The 23,264-nt window shown below is 35.4% G+C and overlaps 1 protein-coding gene across 1 annotated transcript in view; it reads right to left on the reverse strand.

Moving 5' to 3' along the window:
* Positions 1-23,003, reverse strand: part of SEPSECS (Sep (O-phosphoserine) tRNA:Sec (selenocysteine) tRNA synthase) — a 40,319-nt gene extending 17,316 nt beyond the window's left edge. Inside the window, exons 1-8 of the mRNA XM_045550464.1 lie at positions 22,780-23,003; positions 21,831-21,985; positions 19,482-19,600; positions 18,999-19,157; positions 18,011-18,164; positions 14,980-15,082; positions 8,287-8,416; positions 8,049-8,140 (exon numbers count right to left, since the gene is read on the reverse strand). Coding sequence (XP_045406420.1) covers positions 8,049-8,140; positions 8,287-8,416; positions 14,980-15,082; positions 18,011-18,164; positions 18,999-19,157; positions 19,482-19,600; positions 21,831-21,985; positions 22,780-22,893 — 1,026 coding nt within the window. The 5' untranslated portion in view covers positions 22,894-23,003. The remainder of the gene's footprint in view (positions 1-8,048; positions 8,141-8,286; positions 8,417-14,979; positions 15,083-18,010; positions 18,165-18,998; positions 19,158-19,481; positions 19,601-21,830; positions 21,986-22,779) is intronic.
* Between the last annotated feature and the right edge of the window lie 261 nt (positions 23,004-23,264).

Below are 23,264 nucleotides of genomic sequence, written 5' to 3' on the forward strand. Positions count from 1 at the left end.
ATAAGGAGAACTATAAAACACTGATAAGAGAAATCACAAATGACACAAATTGAAAATATGGCATGCTCACAGATTGGAAGAATCAATATTGTCAAAATGTCCATAATGCCCAAAGTAATATACAGATTCAATGCAATTTCTATCAAAATATCAACATCATTTTTCATAGAATTAGAGAAAATAATTCTAAAATGTATACGGGGCCAGGTGCAGTGGCTCACACCTGTAATCCTAGCATTCTGGGAAGCCAAGGCAGGAGGATCACGTGAGGTCAGGAGTTTGAGACCAGCCTGAGCAAGAGTGAGACCCCATCTCTCCTAAGAATAGAAAAAAATAGCTGAGCATGGTGGTATGCACCTGTAGTCCCAGCTACTTGGGAGGCTGAGGTAGGAGGATCGGTTGAGCCCAGGAGTTTTAGGTTGCTGTAAGCTAGGCTGACGCCACAGCACTCTAGCCCAGGCAACAGAGCAAGACTCTGTCTCAAAAAAAATAAAAATAAAATAAAACTTACATGGAACCAAAAAAGAGCATGAATAACCAAAGCAATCCTAAGCAAAAGAACAAATCTGGACACATTATATAACCTGACTTGAAATTATACTACAAGGCAACAGTAACCAAAACAGCATGGTACTGGTATAAAAGTAGACACACAGACCAATGGAACAATAGAGAACCCAGAAATAAAGCCAAATACCTAAAACCAACTGATCTTTGACAAAGCAGACAAAAGCATACACTGGGGAAAGGATATCCAATTCATTTATTAGATAGCCTTATGCAGAAGAATTGAAACTGGATCCCTATCTCTCACCATACACAAAAATTAACTCCAGATGGATGAAAGACTTAAATGTAAGACCTGAAACCATAAAAATATTAGAAGAAAACCTAGAAAAAACTATCCTTCACATTGGCCTAGGTTGGCAAAGAATTTATGATTAAGACCCCAAAAACAAACACAACAAAAAACAAAAATAAATAAATAGGACTTAATTAAACTAAAAAGCTTCTGCACATCAAAAGATATAATCAACAGAGTAAACAGACAACCTACAGAATGGGAGAAAATATTTGCAACCTATACATCTGACAAATGCCTATTATCCAGAATCTATAAGGAACTCAAATCAGCAAGAAAAAAACAACCTCATTAAAAAGTGAGCAAAAGATATGAATAGACATTTTTCAAAAGAAAACATATGGCCATTGTATGAGAAAATGCTCAACATCACTGACCATTAGGAAATGCAAATTAAAACCACAATGACATACCATCCTACCCCTGTCAGAATGGCCTTTATTAAAAAGTCAAAAAACAACGTATCATGGCACAGATGTGGTGGAAAAAAAATGCTTACACCCTGTTGGTGGGGATATAAGTTAATACAACCTCTATGGAAAAGAATATGGAGATTTCTCAAAGAACTAAAAGTAGACCTACCATTCACTCAATCCTGCAATCCCACTACTGGGGATCTACCCAAACGAAAAGAAATCGTTCTGTAAAAAGGACACCTGCACCCGTATGTTTATGATAGCACAATTCACAACTGCAAAGCTATGGAACCAACCTAAGGGCCCACTAACTGATGAGCAGATAAAGAAAATGTGGTATAAATATATAACATGGAATACTATTCAGCCATCAAAAAATGAAATAATGTCCTTTGTGGCAAGTTTGATAAGATTGGAGGCCATTATTCTAAGTGGACTAACCCAGGAACAAAGAACCAAATACCACATGTTCTCACTTATAAGTGAGAGTTAAGCTATGGGTAATCATGGTCATGCAGGGTGACTTAATGGACACTGGAGACTCAGAAAGGGGAGGATGGGAAGCGGGTACGGGATAGAAAATTACCTATTGGGTACAATGTACACTATTCAGTTGATGGATATATTAAAAGCCTAGACTTCTCCACTATGCAATTCAGCCATGTAACGGAAAACCACTTGTACCCCCTATATCTATTTAAATAAAAATTTTTTTAAAAAATAAAAATAACTATGTATATGAATAAATAAAATTTTAGCCAAATCTGAAGAGTGATCAATACAAAACAAAAAGCAGCTAAGAAAAAAGACTGCAAAAGATCAGAAGCAAATATAGACAACTAACAAGTTACAATTCCAAGCTTTGATATTTGGGGCATTTATGCCTTCCATCTCAAATGCCATAAATCATTTTTATGTACACATATGTATAAATATTAAAATCCTATGACACTGTATGTTTCCTCTCCAAGTTTCTGCCTTACACACAAGTGGCCTGTGTGTCCCAAAACAATGCGTCTCAAATGTGGACGTGCATCAAATCCATCAGGGAAATTTGTTAAAAATGCAGTTGTCTCAGCATCACTCTAGACCTACTGAATCTGAATCTACTGTAAAAGAAAGCTAATTTTATGAAGTGATCCAAAACGTAAACTCTCCAATAACTGCACAGTACTTTGCTTTCTAGACTCAGGTTAAAATACTCTTTCAGAGTTCCACAGTTATGCTTGCCATCAATTCCAACCTAACGATCACACCATGAATGTCAATGAATAAATAAATACACTGTCACTTCTCCAGAGAGGTCTTTCTTGACCCTTCCAGAGCTGGGGTAGGTGTTTCAGCTGGATTTAGTGATAGATGCTGCCATAGAGTCTGCTTTTCCTTTCATAATTCTCATCAGATTTGTAATTGCTTATTTAATATCTACATTTCCCCAAACTACAATTTACATGAGGGTAAAGACTATGTCAGTCTTCTTTGTGAAGTGACCTTAGGGCCTATGCATATATGTTTGTTTGAATGAATAAATGAATGAGCAGGAGCCAATACTGCTCAAAAAAATATGGGATTAGATTATAAAGGATCAATATGGCAAGCTAAGGAGTTTGGACTTTGTCACACAGACAACCAGAACCCAAAATAGAGTAACTTGAAGAAAGTTGTATTTTTAGAATATTGATCTGGCACTGCTCTATGATATGACAAATTAGAGTAGACCAAGATTGGGGATCAGGAGAAGAGCAAGTAAATTACTATAACCATCTATCTAGGTGTGATGTGGTAAGGACTTAAACTAGGAGTGGTGGCAGCAGAACTGGAAAGAGATGAATGTTGAAAACATTATGAAGGGCTTAATGACATAAAAACTTAAGAGTATAAAAATAATTAAAAGTATCAGTGCTAGATATCTCATTTAAAAGGGAATTTATTAGTTCATCTAACAGCCCAGTCTACAAGCAGGCATGGCTGTATCCAGAGTCTCAAATGACTTGGTTCAGTTTTCCCTCTTATATTCCCTAGTATCAAGAAGTCTCTCTTGGCAAGGCCAAAAATACAGTAGCTTACAGTCAAAAGATTATAACCTTTGAGCTTACTATCTGCAAAGAAAGAAGCCCTTTATATCTAAAGATCTGTCAAATCTACTGGAAGGACTCTATCTCCATGTGCCTACCTATGAAGCAGGCCAGCCAGATTATATGCCCACCCCTATGAAAGATCAGGAAGGGATATTGTGATTGACTAACTCATCAAGACCACCTGGAGCCAGGGAGGGGCAGTTTCCCAATGACAGTGATTCTGCACAAGCAAATAACATGCCCTCTCTATAATATAACTGAGCTTTTTGGCTAGAGTAGCTAAATTTACTCATTGCTTTTGCCTCCTTTAGATATTAGTGGACCTAAGTCTCCAGACTTATAGCTATATAGCTACAAAGCTACAAGGCTAGATTATTTATCTATATTTTAGAAAGGCAGTAAGTCTAGAGGTTAAGACAGAGGATAAGAGGCCTAACTGCCTAGATTTAAATCTGTTCCACAATTTACCCCATATATGATACTTCTCTATCCCTACATTTCCTATGAAAATGAGGATAACAATAATACTTACCTCACAAGGATTTTTTGAGGATTAACTACATAAAAATGTGCTTAGAAGAGTGCCTGCCAAATTATAAGTGCTCAGTATTATGTGTAATTATTTCATGTTTACATAAATGCATAAATACATAGTATTTATATAGATAATATAAACCTTGCATGGAAAAGTGATTAAGAATGATTTTACATGAAACTTTTCTAATCAATGGTCAAATCTTAATGCTCACTCTACTTAACCTATCAGTGGCATTGGCTATGTTAACCACTACCTCCTCCTTGATATACAGTCAGCCCACCATATTTATGGGTTCTGACTCCAGGGATGCAACCAAATGAGGATCTAAAATATTTTTTAAAAATTGCATCTGTACTGAACATGCACAGATTTTTTTCCCTTATCATTATTCTCTAACCAAATACAGTATAACAACTATTTACACAGCATTTACATTGTATTAGGTATTATAAGTAATCTAGAGATGACTTAAAGAATAGGGGAGGATGTGCATAGGTTATATGCACATATGACATCATTGTACATAAAAGACTTGAATATTTACAGATTCTGGTATCCAAGGAAGGTCCTGGAACCCATCTCTCATGATACAGAGGGTAGACTGTACTTCTTTCATTCGACTTCCAGGACTCCATGCTCTTGGTTTTCCTTCTTCTTAACTAAATGTTCTTTCTAAGTCTCCTTTGCTCTTCTCAGACCTCTTAATGTTGGAGTGCCCCAGAGCTCAGTCCTTGCACCTCTTTTCTGTTTAGACTCACTCTCTTGCAATCTTACCTAACCTCTTGGCTAATTAACTCCCAAGTATCCATCTCAAGCCCAGATCTCTCTCTTAATGCCAACTTACATATCCTACTCTCTATTTTACATTTCTATCTTGAGGTCAATGGATATCCCAAATTCAGTTTTGTCCAAAACTGAACTCCTGATCTTCTCCCAAAACCTATAAGCTTCCCCATCATAGTTAATGGCTACACCATCCTTCCAATTGCTCAGGTCAAAAATCTCAGAATTATTCTTGACTTCTCTTTCTCTTATAAAACACATCCATCCAGAACTCCCATTGGGTCAATCTTCAAAACAAACCTAGACTCTAATCACTCCCCTCATCTCCACTGCAACCATCTAGCTCCAAGCCAACTTCACTTCCTGATTATTGTAAAAGCTTCCTAATAGATATCCCAACTTTCTACCTTTGCCCCCCTAATTTAGTCTCAAAATAGCAACCACAGTGAGCCTTCAAAATATGTCAGATCACATTACTCAATTCAAAACCCTTCAATGGCTCCCTATTTCACTCAGAGTAGGAGGCAAAGACCTTACTATGCAGAGTATAGGGGTCCTACATGATCAGCCCCACCTCACCTCCCGCAACTCTCCTCCTTGCTCACTTTGCTTCAGCCACACCAGCCCCTTTGATGCTTCTACACACAAAGCCAATGTCTGCCCTAGAGTCCTGATACTGGCTTTCTGCCTGAAACAGTCTTTGCCATCCTATGTGTATACTCCCTCAAACTTCAAGTTGATTTGAATGTCACCTTCTAAATGAAGCCTACCCTAAACTGTATTTAAAAATCGATTACCACTACCAACCACCTTCCCCAATTCTCCTTACTCTATTCTTTCTTCTTTTATAGCACTTTTCACCTTCAAGCAAACTTTATAATTTATATATTAAGCTGTTTGTCTATTGCTGGTCTCCCCCATACAGAGTATGTGCTCTACAAGAGCAGGTATCTTTGTCTATTTTATTGATTGCTATACATATACATATACACACATGCACATATATGTATACACACACATATACATATATATATATTTGCCTGATACATAATATATGCTAAATAAATATAACTTACTTTCAAGTTAAATATTTATTCAATGAATCTTAACCCACACTCAACTTCATCTACTTTGAATTACAAAGAAACACAGGTACATACTAGATCATGCTATTTTAAGTGGGCTTGTCATTGTTCAGTTGGGGGGGCCTGATAGGAGTAAAAATGGATATGAGGTACCGTGAAACTAAAGAGGCATCATCTTAAAAGAAAAATGTCAAATTTACAAAATGTCTAATTTATAAATTACCAATATGCCTTGTACTGGATTACTAAATTACAGGCCAATTCCCATGATTATAATGTCCAAAGCCCAGAAAGTACTATTTTAAAGACATATTCTAGAGTCTTTCAGAAATAAAAGTGGCCTGAGATATCAATTGCTTCTTTCACAAATGGGGAAATAAAATCTTCAAGTTCAAGTAACTTTTCCAAGATGATACAACTTGTTAAAGGAGAGCTAAGACCCACTGGCATCTGAAATAACTAAACTCTCATATAAACACCTGATAGGTTTTCTTCATCCATAAATAGTCATCATCTGACACATGGATAAATTTCCTTAAAAGATATGCTGAGGTCTTCTCTTGGCGACAACAATCTATGACCATAATGATTACTTTTTGGAGTTTATAAAACTAGAGTTTTATTCTTATTGTGCAAAAATTTGTTGTTAGATTTACTGAGGTATAATTCACATACAGAAAAATTTCAGGTATCCACCTTACAAGTGTCCCCTTCTATGAATCTTGACAAACATATACAGTTATGAAAACACTCCTACTATCAAGATATAAAACATTTCATCAGCCCAAAAAGTCCCCTCCCCCTCTGGCATCCACTCATCTTTTTTCTATCCCCGTACTTTTTGCCTTTTCCAGCATGGCATATAAATGAAACTATTAAATATACAATATGTAGTCTTTTGTGTTTGGCTTCCTTCATTTAGCATTATGGATTTGTTGACTATATCAGTAGTTCATTCCTTTTTAATGTGGAGTATAGATGTATCACAGTTTATTTCCATTCACCAGATGATAGATATTTGGGATGTTTACAGGTTTGGGAAATTATGAATAGAATCACTATAAACATGCATGTATAGGTTTTTATACAGACATAAATTTTCATTTCTCTTGAGTAAATGACTAAGAATAAGATGGCTGGCTTATATAGTAAGTATATGTTTAACTTCATAAGAAACTGCCAGAGTGTTTTTCAAAGTTGCTATATCATTTTGCATTCCTACCAGCAATGTCTGAGATTTCTACTTGCATGAGATCTTTGCCAGCATTTGGTATTGTCAGTTTTTTTTTTTTTTAACATTAGTCATTCTAACAGGTGCGTAGTGGTATCTTACTGTGGTTTTAACCTGCATTTCCCTAATGACTAATCACACTAAGCATTTTTTTCCTATGTCATGTAAATCTTGAGAAATGTCCTTACAATAAAACAATTACTTGCCATGGACTGCATTAGTGGGGGAAGGAGCCAAAATAGGGCACAATATTTTTAAACTTCTGTTATGTATTCCTAAGGCTATCAGAGGATCTACGAGATAATACATATGAAAATGTTTAAAAATATGTAAAGCACTATTATAAATCTAAGGTACTATAATTGTTATTACGTGCTATACAGTTATACAAATATAAAACACTGTACCATAGGCTTCTAGCTCTCCCAAATAGGAGATGACTAAAACACCTTAGTCTGACCTGACCTACTAACAGTGTCTCTCTCTACAATTTTGGAGTTGTCCTGAATTAACCTAGTTTTCAGTGTTGGAGACAAAATACAGTTTTCAAGTATAAATATCACTTTTCATAGCCAAAACAATCAATGAGTTCAGCATTCTAATAATGTAATAGCAAAGGATAAATTTGTTATTTTAGTATGAGAAGCTAGCTAACTTCTCACTTGATTCTTCCTCCTGTGACTGAAATCTCACACATAAACAAGTCTTTAGGCTTCCAAAAACTAAAAATAAGACTTGTCCATTTGTCTTTAAAGAGCCTCTACCTTTAAGTGATAAATGAATTGTATTTTACTGAACTAATAAGAAACCTGATGCAGCAGTTTCTCAAAAAAAAAAAAAAAAAATCACCTGTCCAAGATTCCTCAGACTATCTGTACAGACGGGATGACAATTAATTGAAAACCACCTAGGCTGGTTCCAGATCTGAATAAATCCCCTAGGACCACACTAGATATCTACACTCCCAAAGTAATAAACCAACAGGCAAAAACACCAATGATTTGCAACACTGTTTTAGCCAAGAATATTATTCTATGCCTAAAGGGAAAGCTTACCGTTCTTTCTTTTAATAGCTTCTTATAACCATTTGATCCAAGTGATAATAAAGTAATAAGGATATCTAAAGAAGGTGAAGCTGAAGCTCTTCCTGAAATAAAAATGGAAAAGTTACATTGAGGAGAGAGGGCTGGGGAGGGGGAAGCTTTGGAAATTAAAGTTTATTATAGTAGTCTATACATAAATGGATTTTTGTTTGTTAGTTACATTTTTTTTAAGAGCAATGTATTTATTTACCTGGATACATCTTGCTGATTTCCTGAATGAAGGCATCATTAAAGCCAGCAATTATAGCACCACCTACTGGAACCATAAAATTTTTGTCCAAGCTCTGAACGAAAGCGTCTATTCTACCAACCCGAGCCCCCTAGAATCAATGTAATATTACATATTAGTTGCTAGGAGAACAGACAACAACTACTATTAACAAATTAGCTAGGTTTAACCATTTCAGAATGTATATATACATTGAAACACCACATTGTACACCGTAAATATAATTTTTATTTGTCAACTCAACCTTAATAAAAAATAAATAAAAATAAACACCATTAAAACAATGCATAGAAATGAAAAACAGATCAAAGATTTTTATTTTCTTTGTAATAGTGCCAGTAAATGTTTTTAAGTGGTGCTCCTTATAGTTGGAACAATACTTTACCATTTACAACCTGCTTTCACACATAAATCATTTAATCTTCACAACAACCCTGTGAGGCAAGCAAGGTTTCAGTATCAGCTCAGGTGGGAACTTTACTGAAATAGAGCTTTACACCTTAAAATTGTGCCAAAAAGAATGGATTCCTCCTGTGCCTCTCATCTGATCCTTTATTGGACAATAAATGTCTACAGCAGGTCCTACATCTAATAAGTAGTTTTAAACACCCTCTGTGAGTTCAAGAGTAGTCACCATAATCTAATGGACTGTAGCCAACTGGGCTGCCAGTTAGTTATACATTTAAGTGCCCGTCTTTGATGCTTGAACAATCTACTATCTGTATGACCACTTTAAGCAACAAGCTCTGCTCCTACTACCACTCAGATAACAAAAGAGAAAAGCAAAATTTTAAACATCAACTAATGGAAATTTTATTTTATACTCTTGGCAATTTCAGAAGCAATGTTTCTACATAACTCATGTTCCCTAATATTATAATCTTAGATGATCTCATTCCACTGCAAATGAATTCAAGTGAAAAATCTAATATTCTGGTAAAAAATTGAATACTTACCTACTAGGAATATAAAACTAAGTTCTGGTCCCCATCCAACATAGTCTATGACCTTCTGTCTAATGTGCTTCAATTTTCTGGTCTTAAAAACAGATACTATCTAAATTTCAACTAAGATAGTTTTTTCCCTTTATCTGTGGCCACAGATTTTCAATCTGTATTCACAATCTACATTCCTATTAATATTATAACCACATTTGACCTTCATTTTCACACATCCATATCTCAGGGAGAAAAGAAGCAGCAGATAGCTGGCCTAATCTAAGAGACCAGATCCAGGCAACAGGTAGAAGCAGCCAAAGCAGGGAAAGGAGCAGAATACTCTGGAGGCTATCACATGATTGTTTTAATCTTTAACCTTTCCCTATTACTCTTCTTTCTAATTTCCTAATAAACTATGATCAGAGGAAATCCCACCATATCACAGGAAAACAGAGAGTAGCATAAAAGATTATTAGAATAAATAACTGGAAACATGCAAAGTAGCAGCATGTAAAAATAATGTGGAACAGTCAGAGTTGCCTTTTTATTAACATTTAAATACTGTCGAAGGTTTCCTGAGAGAAGCATGAACCTAAATCAGGAGCAGAAATACTAAGAGAGGAATCAGTGCACCAGAACCCTTTCATCACTTAAACACAGAAAACATTTCTGTGGCAAGAAAACGAACAGGCCAGACCCAATCTCAAGAATAGTATAATAGATAGGCCTCATTCCCCAAACTAAAGTCAGAGACTACTCAATAAGGAGGGGGAAAAAACACTATAAGGATAGAAGAGCTTATCTAGAGTAGGAAACATAGGAGCATGTTCTATGAAGTAAAGGGCTGCCATTTCTCAGTTCATTCATTTACTTATTTGTTCATAGCACCGATCTATTTGAGCACCTCCAAACATTGTTCTAGGTTCTGGGGATAGCAGCAGTGAATAAAGTAAACAATTGTTTATATAAAGAATTACTGCCACAATTTACTGAGTGCTTACTGTGTGTCAAGTACTGTTCTAAGCACTTTACATTCGTTAATCCATTTGACGCTCAAATAACCACAGGAGGTAGATGCTACTATTATATAATGCCTATTCTACAGATCAGAAAATTAAGACGCAATGAAATTAAACTGCCCAAGATCAGATACGTAGTTAATAGCACAGCTGGGATTCAAACCCAGACAGTTAAAGGGCCTTACTGAAGGTCACCCAGGCAATCAAAGACACAATAGGAACTAGAATCTAGATAATCTGGATGAAGAGCCCATGTTTAAAAGATGAAACATTTTATTCCTATGGAACTTCCACTCTTCCAGCTATTCAGGCCAAAAGCCTATTTGGAATCCCTGAATTCTCATTTTCTCACACCCAGCATCTAGTTCACCAGTGTACCTTGTAAAACCCACTCTCAAAATACATCTGAACACAACCATTTCTTACCACCTTCAAAGCTACCACCCTGGCCCTAACCACCAACATATTTTACATGGCCTGTGGCAATAGCCTTCCACTCTTGCCTCCCTACAGTCTATTCCCCACATAGCACATGTCACTTGATCCTACTCAAAATGCTCCAATGGCAGATGATCATACCAAGAATAAAATCCCAAATCCTTAACACACCTCAAATCTCCACTATCACTGTTCCCCTCATTTATTATGGTCCAACCATCCTGGTCTTCTTGCTATTTCTCACACATTCCAAGTACACTACTGTACCTCAGAGCCTTGGCACTTGCTATTACCTTTTGTTTGAACTCTCTTTTCTTTCTCTCTCTCTTGCTGCATGGCTCACTCTTTCACATCATTCAGGGCTCCACTCAAATGTTACTTCTTAGAGAGGGCTTCCCAGATCACTCCATCTAATCTGACACTGCTCCCCCCCAAATACTAGAGTGTTTATCACGACCTGGCATATTTAAGGTTTACTGTCTGTATCCCCACAAAAACAAAATGCTCCATGAGGGTTAGGGAGTTTGTTATATGCACTATTATATCCCCAGTGCCTACCCTGGTGCTTGGTACATAAGTGGGAACACCTTTATTATTTGTTGAATAAATTGACAATTAGATTTGTGAATAAGTAGTAACACCTACTTCTCTCCTTATTAGGGAATAGCAACTTATTAGGTGAAGTTGCCACTTCCCACACTTTTGGAGCTTTACAATCCACACTCTGACTCCAAAATAATTAGTCCTATACACATATTTTTATGACTCTAGTACATCCCTCTTCATTATTCTGTCCTAACATTCATATTCTATGAATCCCCTATATTAGTCATTTTAGTAAATATAAATAAAAATACAGGTTCTTCAAAGCTAACTTCCCCAGGGCCCACATATGCATACCAGAATATTCTATTTGCTCAGCATTAGGGCATTGTGGGGCACTGCCCTAAAAATAAACCAAAATTCTAAAGCATTTTATTTTTTTTAATGTATTTATTTATTTTTTTTGAGACAGAGTCTCACTCTGTTGCCCAGGCTAGAGTGCCGTGGCATCAGCCTAGCTCACAACAACCTCACACTCCTGGGCTCAAGCAATCCTCCTGCCTCAGCCTCCCGAGTAGCTGGGATTACAGGCATACGCCACCATGCCTGGCTGATTTTTTTATATATATATATATTTTTTTTTTTTTTTGGTTGTCCAGATAATTTCTTTCTATTTTTTTAGTAGAGACAGGGTCTCGCTCTTGCTCAGGCTGGTCTCGAACTCCTGAGCTCAAACGATCCTCCCGCCTCGGCCTCCCAGAGTGCTAGGATTACAGGCGTGAGCCACCGCGCCCGGCCTAAAAACATTTTAATAACAGTTCTTTCCTCACTGATTATTGCAATACTATTTCCTCAAGAAAAGACTTATAGTTTTAGTACTTTGTTTTTAATAGAAAATATGGGGCTTTTGAGTCACACTGAACTAGATGGGCTATTCTGTAGCTATGGGAACTTTGGGCAAGTCACTCATCTAAACTGAGTTTGTTTCTCCATGTGTAGATTTGGAACAATAGGAAGTACACCCTAAATTGCTAGGATTAAATTAATAAACTTCAAAAGCCTAGCAGAATGCCTGACACATGGTGGGTACTGAGTAAATGGTATATATTACCAATCAGGACTACTGACATGAATTAAAGCTAACTTTAATTTTTCAGAATGTCATGAAATAGCAACCAGCACTCAACAAGATCCAAGTGTTTATCTGGTTTAAAGCATCAGTGCCACAACCTCTTTTGGTGAGAGCCAACATGGGAAAACAGAATGCTTATGTACTGCTTTTTTTTTTGCTTTAAAGAAATGTCAATTTTAGAAGGTAATATAGTATCCACAGTATAATATCTACATTTTTAAAAAATGCATTCACCCATCTTATAGTTTTATTTTCTGGTTAAAATTTTAATAAAACTACCTCACAAATGGTAACACAGCATGGTATTACTGGGGCACAACTCCAAGGACACCTTCTATGAGCTCGTATTCTAGAGTTAATTTCCTTTTAGCCTTAACCTCTTCAAGTATACCAAATTTTCTAGTATTCAGAAATATGTTGTAAGCACCAAAACACTGAGCACTTCTGGGTTAAAAAAAACAAACTGAGTAATTGATAAGGAACATTAAAATAATCATTATGAAGACTATAGGCATGCAGAGAGTACAGAAAAAAACACTAAGTTTAAAAGCATTAATGTTAAATGTACACAACGACTATATGTAAAAAACAATACATGCATATAAAAAGAAAAAGTGAATACATAAATTATTAAAGTTGTTACAGTAATTGGGTTATGAATGATCTTCTACTCCTTCCCCACTTTTCTAAACTTTTAGTAACGCTGATGGTATTTGACTTTTAAAGAAATTGAGGCTGTTAAAAATTAAAGAGGAAAAGAGCAAGGGGGAAAGGGAGAGGAAGAATAAAAATGAATCACTGAAACAAAGTTTTTCAAGATTTCCAGCATAGAAAATTGTACACCCTTCCTCTGCTATCATACAAATTAGACATAATCCAATCTAGAATTATGAGGAAGTCTTTAAAAGTTAAGGAATAATAAAAAGGATACCAAGAAAACAGTAAACAGTCTTTTTCTAAAGGTTTTAAGAAATCCTAATACGCAATGTCTATAAGCCACTTAACCTCTGGACTTATGTTACATAAACTAATCCATTTCCTTATTGGTTAAGCCAATTTTGAGTTAGGTTTCTGTTACTTGCAGCCAATGACATCTTGATACAACCTTTGAGGAAAGAAATTAAGCAAATCAGCCACTACTATCATATAAACCATATTTATATCAAAGATGATACTAGTACACTTAAAATCATAAAAGACAAAAAAATTTACTAGATAGGATCTACTGAGCTTCAGAGCACTTATCACACTAGAGAAGGCCACAGATAATCTGTGAATAACTTATGTCCACATACAAATCACATGTACATCAAAACTGAATATGTATATTATCATTATGTACTCAAATTATATAACCCATATAGTACACAGATAAATATAATGATTAATTTATTCATTCACTTTATTCAGTAACCATTTTTTGATTGTAAATTATATACCAGGTACTGTCTCAAGCATCAAAGGCATAACAGTGAATAAAACAAAGTTCCACCCTAATAGAACCTTAATGCTAATTTCTGTCAATAGGTAGAAAATAAACAAGCATTATATCAAAAGGGGATAAACACTACAGAGAAAACACCAAAGGGCCATCATTTTTAAAAAGCACATGATTATTTTACAAATCACTAGGTAAGAAAAAAAGGTTTCCAATCAACATTATAAGACACCACTGATTATAAGACCTCCCAATTTCAGAGATGTCATAATGCAGAAAACTATGTACCTTAAAATAGATAAATACGGTAAAACAAAAAATGAGGGATTGAAAACACTAGGAAGGAAGAGGGAGGTGCTATTTTAAATAGGGTATCTAAGGAAGTCTCACTGACCTAAAGAAAGTGAGGGAAGAAGCCACGCAACTCTCTAGAAGAGCAATCCAGTGAGCGGGATGATGAGCAAGAGCAAAAGCCTGGAAGTGTGCACACATGTGACACAGTGGAAGAACAGAAAGGCAGCAAGACTAGCTGCAGCAGAGCAGCTGAGAGGCAGAGCAATAGGAAATGAAATCAGAGAGGCAGCAGAGGCCTGAATATGCAAAGCCTTATAAGCCACAGCTCTTAATTATTATTATATGAGGAACATACCCATATTTTCAAAATTAGAACCTAAAATAGATGACTAGGATCTAGTTGATGCTTATAAAAACAAAATCACAAAAACCTGCCAACTCTATAGCTATATGCTAGAATTTTTATATATGAAGTCATTTTTAGTCTAGGATAATAAAGTACAATGATTCCTTAAATAGAGAATAAAACCATCAATAATACAGTTTTAAAAATACCATAATCCAGTATATTAGAATGAGGACCGTGGTATGCATGGAACATTCTCAGAAAGTTAAAAGCTACACTACTGAAGTACTTCTATGTTGATTCTAGACTACCAAAGCTATTAGTCCAATTACTACCATACTCTCAATGAATAATAACTTTGTCTGAGAGACTATCAGATGTAAGTTTCTAATGCTCCTTGAAGGATGCTAAGTAACTGTTTTTACTACATTAGGTTGTAAGAAAAAATAATAATTATGTAATACGTTAAAATCTACTTCCTTGACATAGCTTTTAAACTCTCTTACCTGCTGAATGAGGTGCATACACTTAGAAGACTGCACTCCATAAGCATTGTTGACTATGTGTGGAATGTCATAATTAGCACAAATCACAGCCAGTTCTTCTAATCTACAAACATAAATATTCAATAGAAAGACATACTCACATTGTGCTTTATAAAGCATGGAAACTTTTTTTAATTTAATAGTTATCCATAATATACACCAGGGGAAAAAATGACAAACACTGAAATTTCTACTGTAGGACTTTAGCATATAATGCAGCAGCTTGGAAATACATAGAAAGCACGTGAGAATAAACCCAAAACAGCTTTTAAATTAATGTTACCAATAAACAAGAAAAAAGTATTTATAAAAATTTATGTAAATGGTAACTTTTAAATCATTTTAAAATTTTTCCTATATAAAAAGTCAGAAAATTATTTATAATGACCTCTCACAAGGTGGTATGTTCTTTTTTAAAATGTTTTTGGTTGCTTATAGTACTGAAGAGTATCTGTAAAGTAATCAGCATAATCAGAAATTTTAAGAAATCTCACATTAAACAACTCATAAAATAAAAACTGCATTTTCAAATAGACTTTAATGTATTAAAAAATACAGAACATTAAAATGTTTCAGTATCAAAAAAACTAACATTTTCCAACAACTTGGATACTAAAGAATCTTTTAAATATCCGTTGGTTTTAAATCCACTCTTAATTTTTCATTTTACACCTCTCAATTTGAGAGTCTAACTTTATGCAAGTAAGGTAATAAATTTCAGTCAGAGTATAATAAATAGATGTTCCTTCACAAAACCAAATACTACTTGTGACTGAGGTCATCTTGAATAGAAATGTCTTCATACTATAAAACTAAAACTAAATCTTATGGTTTCATAAAATTAATTTTTTTAAAGTTCTCTTTCTATAGTATAAAGAATTTAGAAGCAAAGCATTTTTATACAGTTCAAGTTCTTTTCCACAAGGATGTATTTCAAATATACATTATATGGTTTTATTACCTATTTATACATAATGTGTTTTCTTTTTCTAGTAGATGTACACTATATTTTTAAACTATAAATAGGAAGGATATTATGTTCATCTGTCAGAAGTTCTCAATTTGCTTCCTTAAAATTTTATGAATTAAAAACTCATTTTATCATTCATTTTCATAAACCTCATATATCAAATACAGAAATCCTTTTTGTTACTTAAACTAATTAGATGATGTTTTTTACAAAATAGACCTTCAGGAATACACACAGTATTTTCTTCATAAGATAAAAGGCACTTTCATGTTTGTGTATTATAATGAAAACATTTCTTAATAGAGAACTTCCTTGAAAATAAGGCACCATAATATTAAAATTTTATCTTAAGAAGAAAAAATCACTTGTGAGTAGTTTTAAATAATGTGAATTAATCAAATCTGTTAATAGCATATGTAAAAAGATATTAAATGAAAGGCAAGGAGAAGCAGAAAAATTATTTTCCATGTAAATCAAATTGTATTCTAACTTAGAAACCAATTTAAGGTGTTTATCAATTAGAAGAAATGATACTCTTCTTTTTTTTAACATTTCCTTTAAGTGAATGTCCCTTATAATACTCATCTAATTAACGAACTAATAAAGACAAAATATATACTACACCCATAAAATTTAGACTATAAAAGAATTAAGCTTGATGTAAAAAAAAGTCATAATGTAGTTTTTAAATTTAATAAAATCAGTAATTCAAACATATTACCATGCATCACCTTTGCCTAAAATTCACTCTTATCAGAAATATTTATTACATAACACCACTAAAATGTGCCAAATGAGAATTTTGCTAGCCAATAAAAAACTTATGGATTTTTTTCTAAAGGAGATAATACATGTAAAATATTTAACACTGTACCAGGCATGCTGTAAATATTCAGAAAACATTACTCAAAATGAAACAAAAACAAAAACTATCCTCAAAGATAAATAATCCAACTAATACAAATATCCACATGCTGCTTTTTGAAAGGTGACTTATTTTTATCACATTAAAAATTTTCCAGACATCAAAACCATCAACAATGAAAGAACAGACATGTCTAATATTTCAATACAAATTTAAAATCTGATTAGTAAGTAATGAATAAACCACTAAAGCATACGCAATATAATCTTAGAATTCACTGGCTCATGAGTATAACAAGGCAAATTTTCAAGGGCAAGGTTTTAAAATTGTCTCTTAAAATCTGCCTACTATAACATAATAAAAGCCAACAAGGCAATCATTACTGCCAAATAATGTGATTTCTTGAATCAAAACTTGATGCTACAGGAAAGGTCCAAAGTCAATACAGTTCTTGCAAATTATTAGCACTTCTATTCAAAACGTTAAAATGAAACACAAAAAGTTAGTCAAAATCAGAAATCTGTACTACTAGACCTAAGCGTATTACATTTTCATAATAAAAACTTGTGGCTATTCTTTAGAAAAGTATTTGATTTTTTCCTTTTTGCTTTTATTTTCTTAAATATTTGCATTATTGTCAACATGCAAACAACCACTGTGCACATCTAAGTGTACATTTAAGTTAGTCTTCCAATGAAAAAAATTCAAAGTAAATAATCATAAAATTTTCAACTTAAAATCTGTTAATACTGATAGTTCCTACATATGAAAACTAACTGTAAGATCCAAAAAGTAGAGACAGCAATGAAAACAAGTAAATCCAACCTTTAGCTTAGAAAATAAACTTCTATTAAATAATGAGAAAAGAGATGCTAAGAGATCAAAAACAGGATAAAGAGCAAGAAAACAGAGGCTCTCCATCTACTCAGGTGATAAAGGGATCTCCACCCCATACTAGTTGTTTGTCCTTCTTCTATAACAAATGTTTATTTTCCCAAGCCACTTTGGTATTTCTCCCCAGGCACTCTGTTCTCTTAGGACAGCCCTTTCACCTATTTATTACCAAATGTTATTTAAGCTTATTTGAGAATTAGTATATCACATTTTATTTAAAAGACTAACCAATAGCTAAAGGACAATATTCACAAATCATTTACCTATCAGGCACCCTTGGAGCAAAACAGGATGTAGTAGAATGGATACACAGAACGTTATCAGGCCCAAGTTCCTGGACTTTAGTCTCCACTGCTTTCAGGTCTGTGCGTAGCTCTTCACCTTCCAAAACATTCTCTATCACCACAGGCTCAAAACCTAACCAAGCCAACCAGAAATCAAAATGTTAGTGTTAACTAAAATAAGGGAAGATCCTGGAACACTAGGAAGCTGTACTATTCTACACAAGAACTCTAAGTAGTTATTTTGGTCGATGAACCCTCCTCTAGTAATAAAGATCTGCCTCATTACTGGCATTTGTTAAAAGCAGGTCAAAATAATGACCTGCTAGACAATTAGCACCACAAATCTATTTAACAATTTGATATGACAAGAAAAAAGAATTCTGGAAAGTAAGGAAAACAATGTTAGATATCTATAAAAGTAGTAACATAGGCACTGACAACAAAAAGGATCGCTTAGTCCAGTTCAATTTCAGTCCACAGAAAAGTAAGTCTGCTCAAGCTCTGGTAATATTTGTTTATTTTAAAGTTCACTTTATTTCAGAGATGGACATAAATAATACTGTAATTCAAATGTTGAAACAAATGACAATCAACTTAATGTTTTTTCCTCTAAAGAAAAACACAATGAATTTCAGTAGCCCAAAAATTACTGACCCATCTCATAGCTTACAAAAGCCTTCTATAATTTAAGTATAAAAACTGTTTTCAAATTTTCAATTGAAATAGTATACTTAACTAGCATATAATCAATGTCCCCCAAATCATAACTATATAATCTTTTATGATTAATATTTAGGTATCCATAAACTTAAAAGCAATATATACACTAAATTTTGTTATGTATATTTTATAATTTTTTTTTTAAAAATAGGGATTTTATTTTTCATTTATTTAACTCTGTATAAAAAGTTTGAATTTTCTAATTGTGATGGTTAAAACATTATACATGACACTTGTCTTCTTTTACCTGCAGTGATCATGGACTTAAAGCAGGACTTCTGGTCTATTCGTGGCCATATAATATACTTTGCCTTTGGTCTTTTGTGTCGTAATGTTAAGAAACACAGCATTAGACTCATACCAGTCGCCACAGGAACTACGAAGCAGTTGGCCACTGTATGGACACCTACAAACAAGAAGTAAAACAGAAGTTAGATATCCCACTAAAAATCCAGGATCCTTCTTGAAGAAATGATGTATTTCTTCTACCAGAAAAGAAGAGCTATAGCCCTAGTGCTGCTTTTTCTGTACTCAGTCTCGGGAAGCTCACTGCCAAATTCATGCTCTGTCTTATGGCTCTGATTTTCTATCTTATCCTACAAGACTTTTATGTGTGCCTTTTCAAAAACCACTCATATTCTTTTTGGAAAAAGGCAGTTAATAAAAAAAAATTAGGCAAAGGTGTATGTGTCTGGTCAGCCAAAAGTATTACCATTAATATGGTACATACCAGCCAACTTTATGATGTCCAGGACCAAAGAATTGGTAATCTTGTTCAAAAGGCTAGAGCCTGCAGCTTTTGGTTGCACAGCAGCAATATCACCTGATCGTCCAATCCCATGAATGAACCTAAGCAAAAAATGGGACAAAAACTAGACTAATTCATTCAGTGTTCTAAGTAATCCGATGTACAAGTATACAAATAACCAAAACTCCAGAAGCAATATTTGTCTGTTGTAGTTATATTTCATAAACTATTAATAACGTGAAAATATCCTATTTAAATTGAAACAAATTCATCAGTTATGCTGTGGTATCTAGTCTCCAGAGAAGGCCATCTTCAATTCCGTTTCTCCCTATGCCCACATGCTACCACTACACCAAGAGACTGAGTTTAACTACTCTCCACTTGAATCTGAGATGGCCTTAGCGACCTGCCTGGCCAGCAAGAATCTAGGAGAAGTAACTATCTGGAACTTTCACATGAGGTCAAAAGAAGCCTTAGTTTCCACCAAGCATTTGATGGGCTTGCTTTTGGGGTGCTCCCTCTTATAATCAAGCTGTAATACTGGGAGGAGCCCAAGCCACAGAGAGAGGCCATCTGAACTCCCAGCCACGTGAGTTCTTGGATACCTTGCCCACTTGAACCTTCAGATGTCTAAATCTCTGCCAGCTTCTTCCTGCAACTGCATGAGAGTCCAAAGCAATACTCAATCTGCTGAGGCCAGTTAACCCACAGAACTATCAAAGATAATAATAAATGATTGTGGCCAGGCACGGTGGCTCATGCCTGTAATCCTAGCACTCTGGGAGGCCAAGGCAGGAGGATTGCTTGAGCTCAGGAGTTCAAGACCAGCCTGAGCAAGAGCAAGACCTCATCTGTATTAAAACAGAAAAAATTAGCTGGGTGTGGTGGTACTTGCCTGTAGTCCCACCTACTCAGGAGGCTAAAGCAGGAGAAGTGCTTGACTCCAGGAGTTTGAGGTTGCTGTGAGCTAGGTCAACGCCATGACACTCTAGCCCAAGTGATAGAGCAAGACTCTGTCTCAAAATACTACTACTACTACTAATAATAATAATGATAAATGATTGTTTTAAGCCACTAAGTTTTGGGGCAATTTGTTTTGCAATAGAAAACTAGAATATATGAAACATTAAATTCTCTTTTTTCTTTGCTTTTCCCATAACCACAGTAGTAGGTTAAGTTCCAATGGGAATGAGCTAATATTCCAAATATTTCCTTAATTTTAAAAGAACTATATGCTCCTTGAAAATTAGTGTCCAAATCTACTCACTTTAAATTAGATGACACTATACACTATTTAAATATACCTCTGAAGACTATACTCCCAGGGATCATTTCTATAGTTCGTAAAGATACTCTGAATATTCTTTAAAATAAAAAATACTTCTGTAATTTGAATAATTTGTAATTTACAGTCAAATAGATTAGAAATTCTGTGCAATGGAATTATCACAGAACACTAGTGGTGTACTTCCTTATCACTGAAATCTCATGTACAAAGCATTCTTTACATATATAATCAATCATGTTATGAGCCCATTGTTAACCATGAAATTTTCATCCAAGTAATACATTACCATTAGTTTTGACTGCAATGGTTTTGACTGAAATAAAATTCCACCATGCCTAGGAAAAATTCATCATGATTTAAAATCATGGAAGATAGAAGTTTTTAAAAGAGATTATTTGTATTTCACAGAAACGTTGGGGGACAGAGAAATAAATGATCATATTTGGAACAACTACCAATTAAATGGCTATTAGAATTGATAAAAAGCTTTCTGAAATAATGCAAAAGAAAAAGATAACTCAATAATCTAATGCCTTTTCCTACATCTTCTGCTACAGAGAGGTACTTACAAGATTCAGTTTAAAGAAGTTTAGACACAAATAACAATGTTTTAAAGTTCTAACTATAAATCATTCTCAAAAAAAGCCTGCAATGTTAGAAAAGGAATACGGAAAACTATAAAGGACCTTAACATATTTTAAACTCTCACAATCAGATAGATCTATTAAGATTAAACATTCTTAACAGAATGTATAGCCTATGAACCACCCAGAATGTAGCAGGGTAACCATCAAATACTATAACTTTCACACCATTGTTTTTGAAAAGCACCTGCTCAGATAAATTGTTTCCATCTCCCTGTTGCATTTGGTTTACACACCATTGAGTAGGGAAGAAGCGATTTACAGGCATTTTATAATTTCATAAGATTTACAGACGTTTTATAATTTCATAAGATGAACACTGCTGCCATTATTTTTAACCAAAAAAGGTGGAGGGGGGGAAGATATGCTTTCACATGCTACTTTAAAAAATATATATACCTGTAATGACGACGAGCAACTAATGAAGACGCCACTCTCCCTTCCCTTTCTCCCACACCACAATTGCCCAAGAAATTGTTGCTATCCATGATTGCAAGTTCATGTAAAAAGAGTTCAAGTGTACTTTCATCCCAACCATCCTCTGGACACTTGCCCTTAAAAAAAAAAAAAAAAAAAAAGCTTACATTTGTATTTAAGAAAACCATCGTTCCCTAGAACTCTACATCAATGAATTTTAAAACTTTTTAATGTGTATGCTGCCATGCTCCTTGCTTGCTAAAATTCAGACATAAATTCAGCACTAAGAAGAAGTCTCAACTAGGCAAAACGTTTGTGTTTCATTTGATTACAATTATCTACAGATTGCAAGAAGTCATGATAAATGCATACGATGACGTTTACTCAGATATTTAAACTTCGGTAAGTTAAAGTAACTGAAAACCAATACACCATACCCTCAAAGAAGATTCTTCAAACCAGGGTGTTATGTCTGGGGGTTGTCAAACTTTACTGAAATTAAAATTCAGGAATGCTGGCAGGAGCAAAGCCTAGTTCCGTGGAAGCATCCTGGATGGAGTTACTACATTGTAGTTTACAAACAGCAAACGTTCCCTTAGTCCTTGGGAACGGTGAAAGATGGAAGGTGCGAACTTTGCCCTTTCCGCAAACAAAAGTAAACTGGCACTCTCCCTCACTTCCGCATCCCGAAGTTAGGAAAAGCTGGACTCACAATCCCGACCCCACACACCCTCTGGGAACACCCCTTGGGTTTCACTGGCTTTGGCGAGGGGAAGAAGGAGCAGAGCGCAGTCAGTGCGAGCCGGGAGGCGACTCCGGGACGAGTCTCCAGCAGCAAACAGCGGCCGGTGAGGCAGGACCCACCACCAACCGGGCGCCATGCGGGGCCGGAGCCTCGGGGCAGCCGGGGAGGGGACCGACACCTCGGTACCTTCTCCAGAAGCTGTCGTATGAGGTGCTCGTGCGAGCGGCGGGCCTCACAGCCCTGCCGCACATAGGCCGGCGACACCAGCCGCTCGCCCGCCGCGAAGCTCTCGCGGTTCATGGCAGCGGAGACTATGGTAATACGAGGGAGAAAAATCTCCACAGGCCGGACACACCACGGAACCACAATGCAACTCGCCGCCTGGACGGTACGGCAGGGCGTTGGGACAAAAAAAACACCAACTGCGTCTCGCGCTTGCACATGCGCGAACCGGCCTAGCTGGTTAGAGTATTTGAGCATGCGCGAGAGAGTCCGCGCTTGTAGTGGCTTCGGGCGGGAGCAAAAGGCGGGGCCGAAATCAGCCTCGCCTCGCTGCCGCTGCTTGGTTTAGTTAAACCTAAATGTTCCCGAGACCCACTTGAAGAAAGGGCCGTGCACTTGTACAGACGGGAGTAGGAAAGTAAAGTGCAAATGCATGGGCTTCTCTGAAG

Source organism: Lemur catta, chromosome 4 (assembly GCF_020740605.2).
Source record: "Lemur catta isolate mLemCat1 chromosome 4, mLemCat1.pri, whole genome shotgun sequence".
In the NCBI taxonomy this organism is placed as follows: domain Eukaryota; kingdom Metazoa; phylum Chordata; class Mammalia; order Primates; family Lemuridae; genus Lemur; species Lemur catta.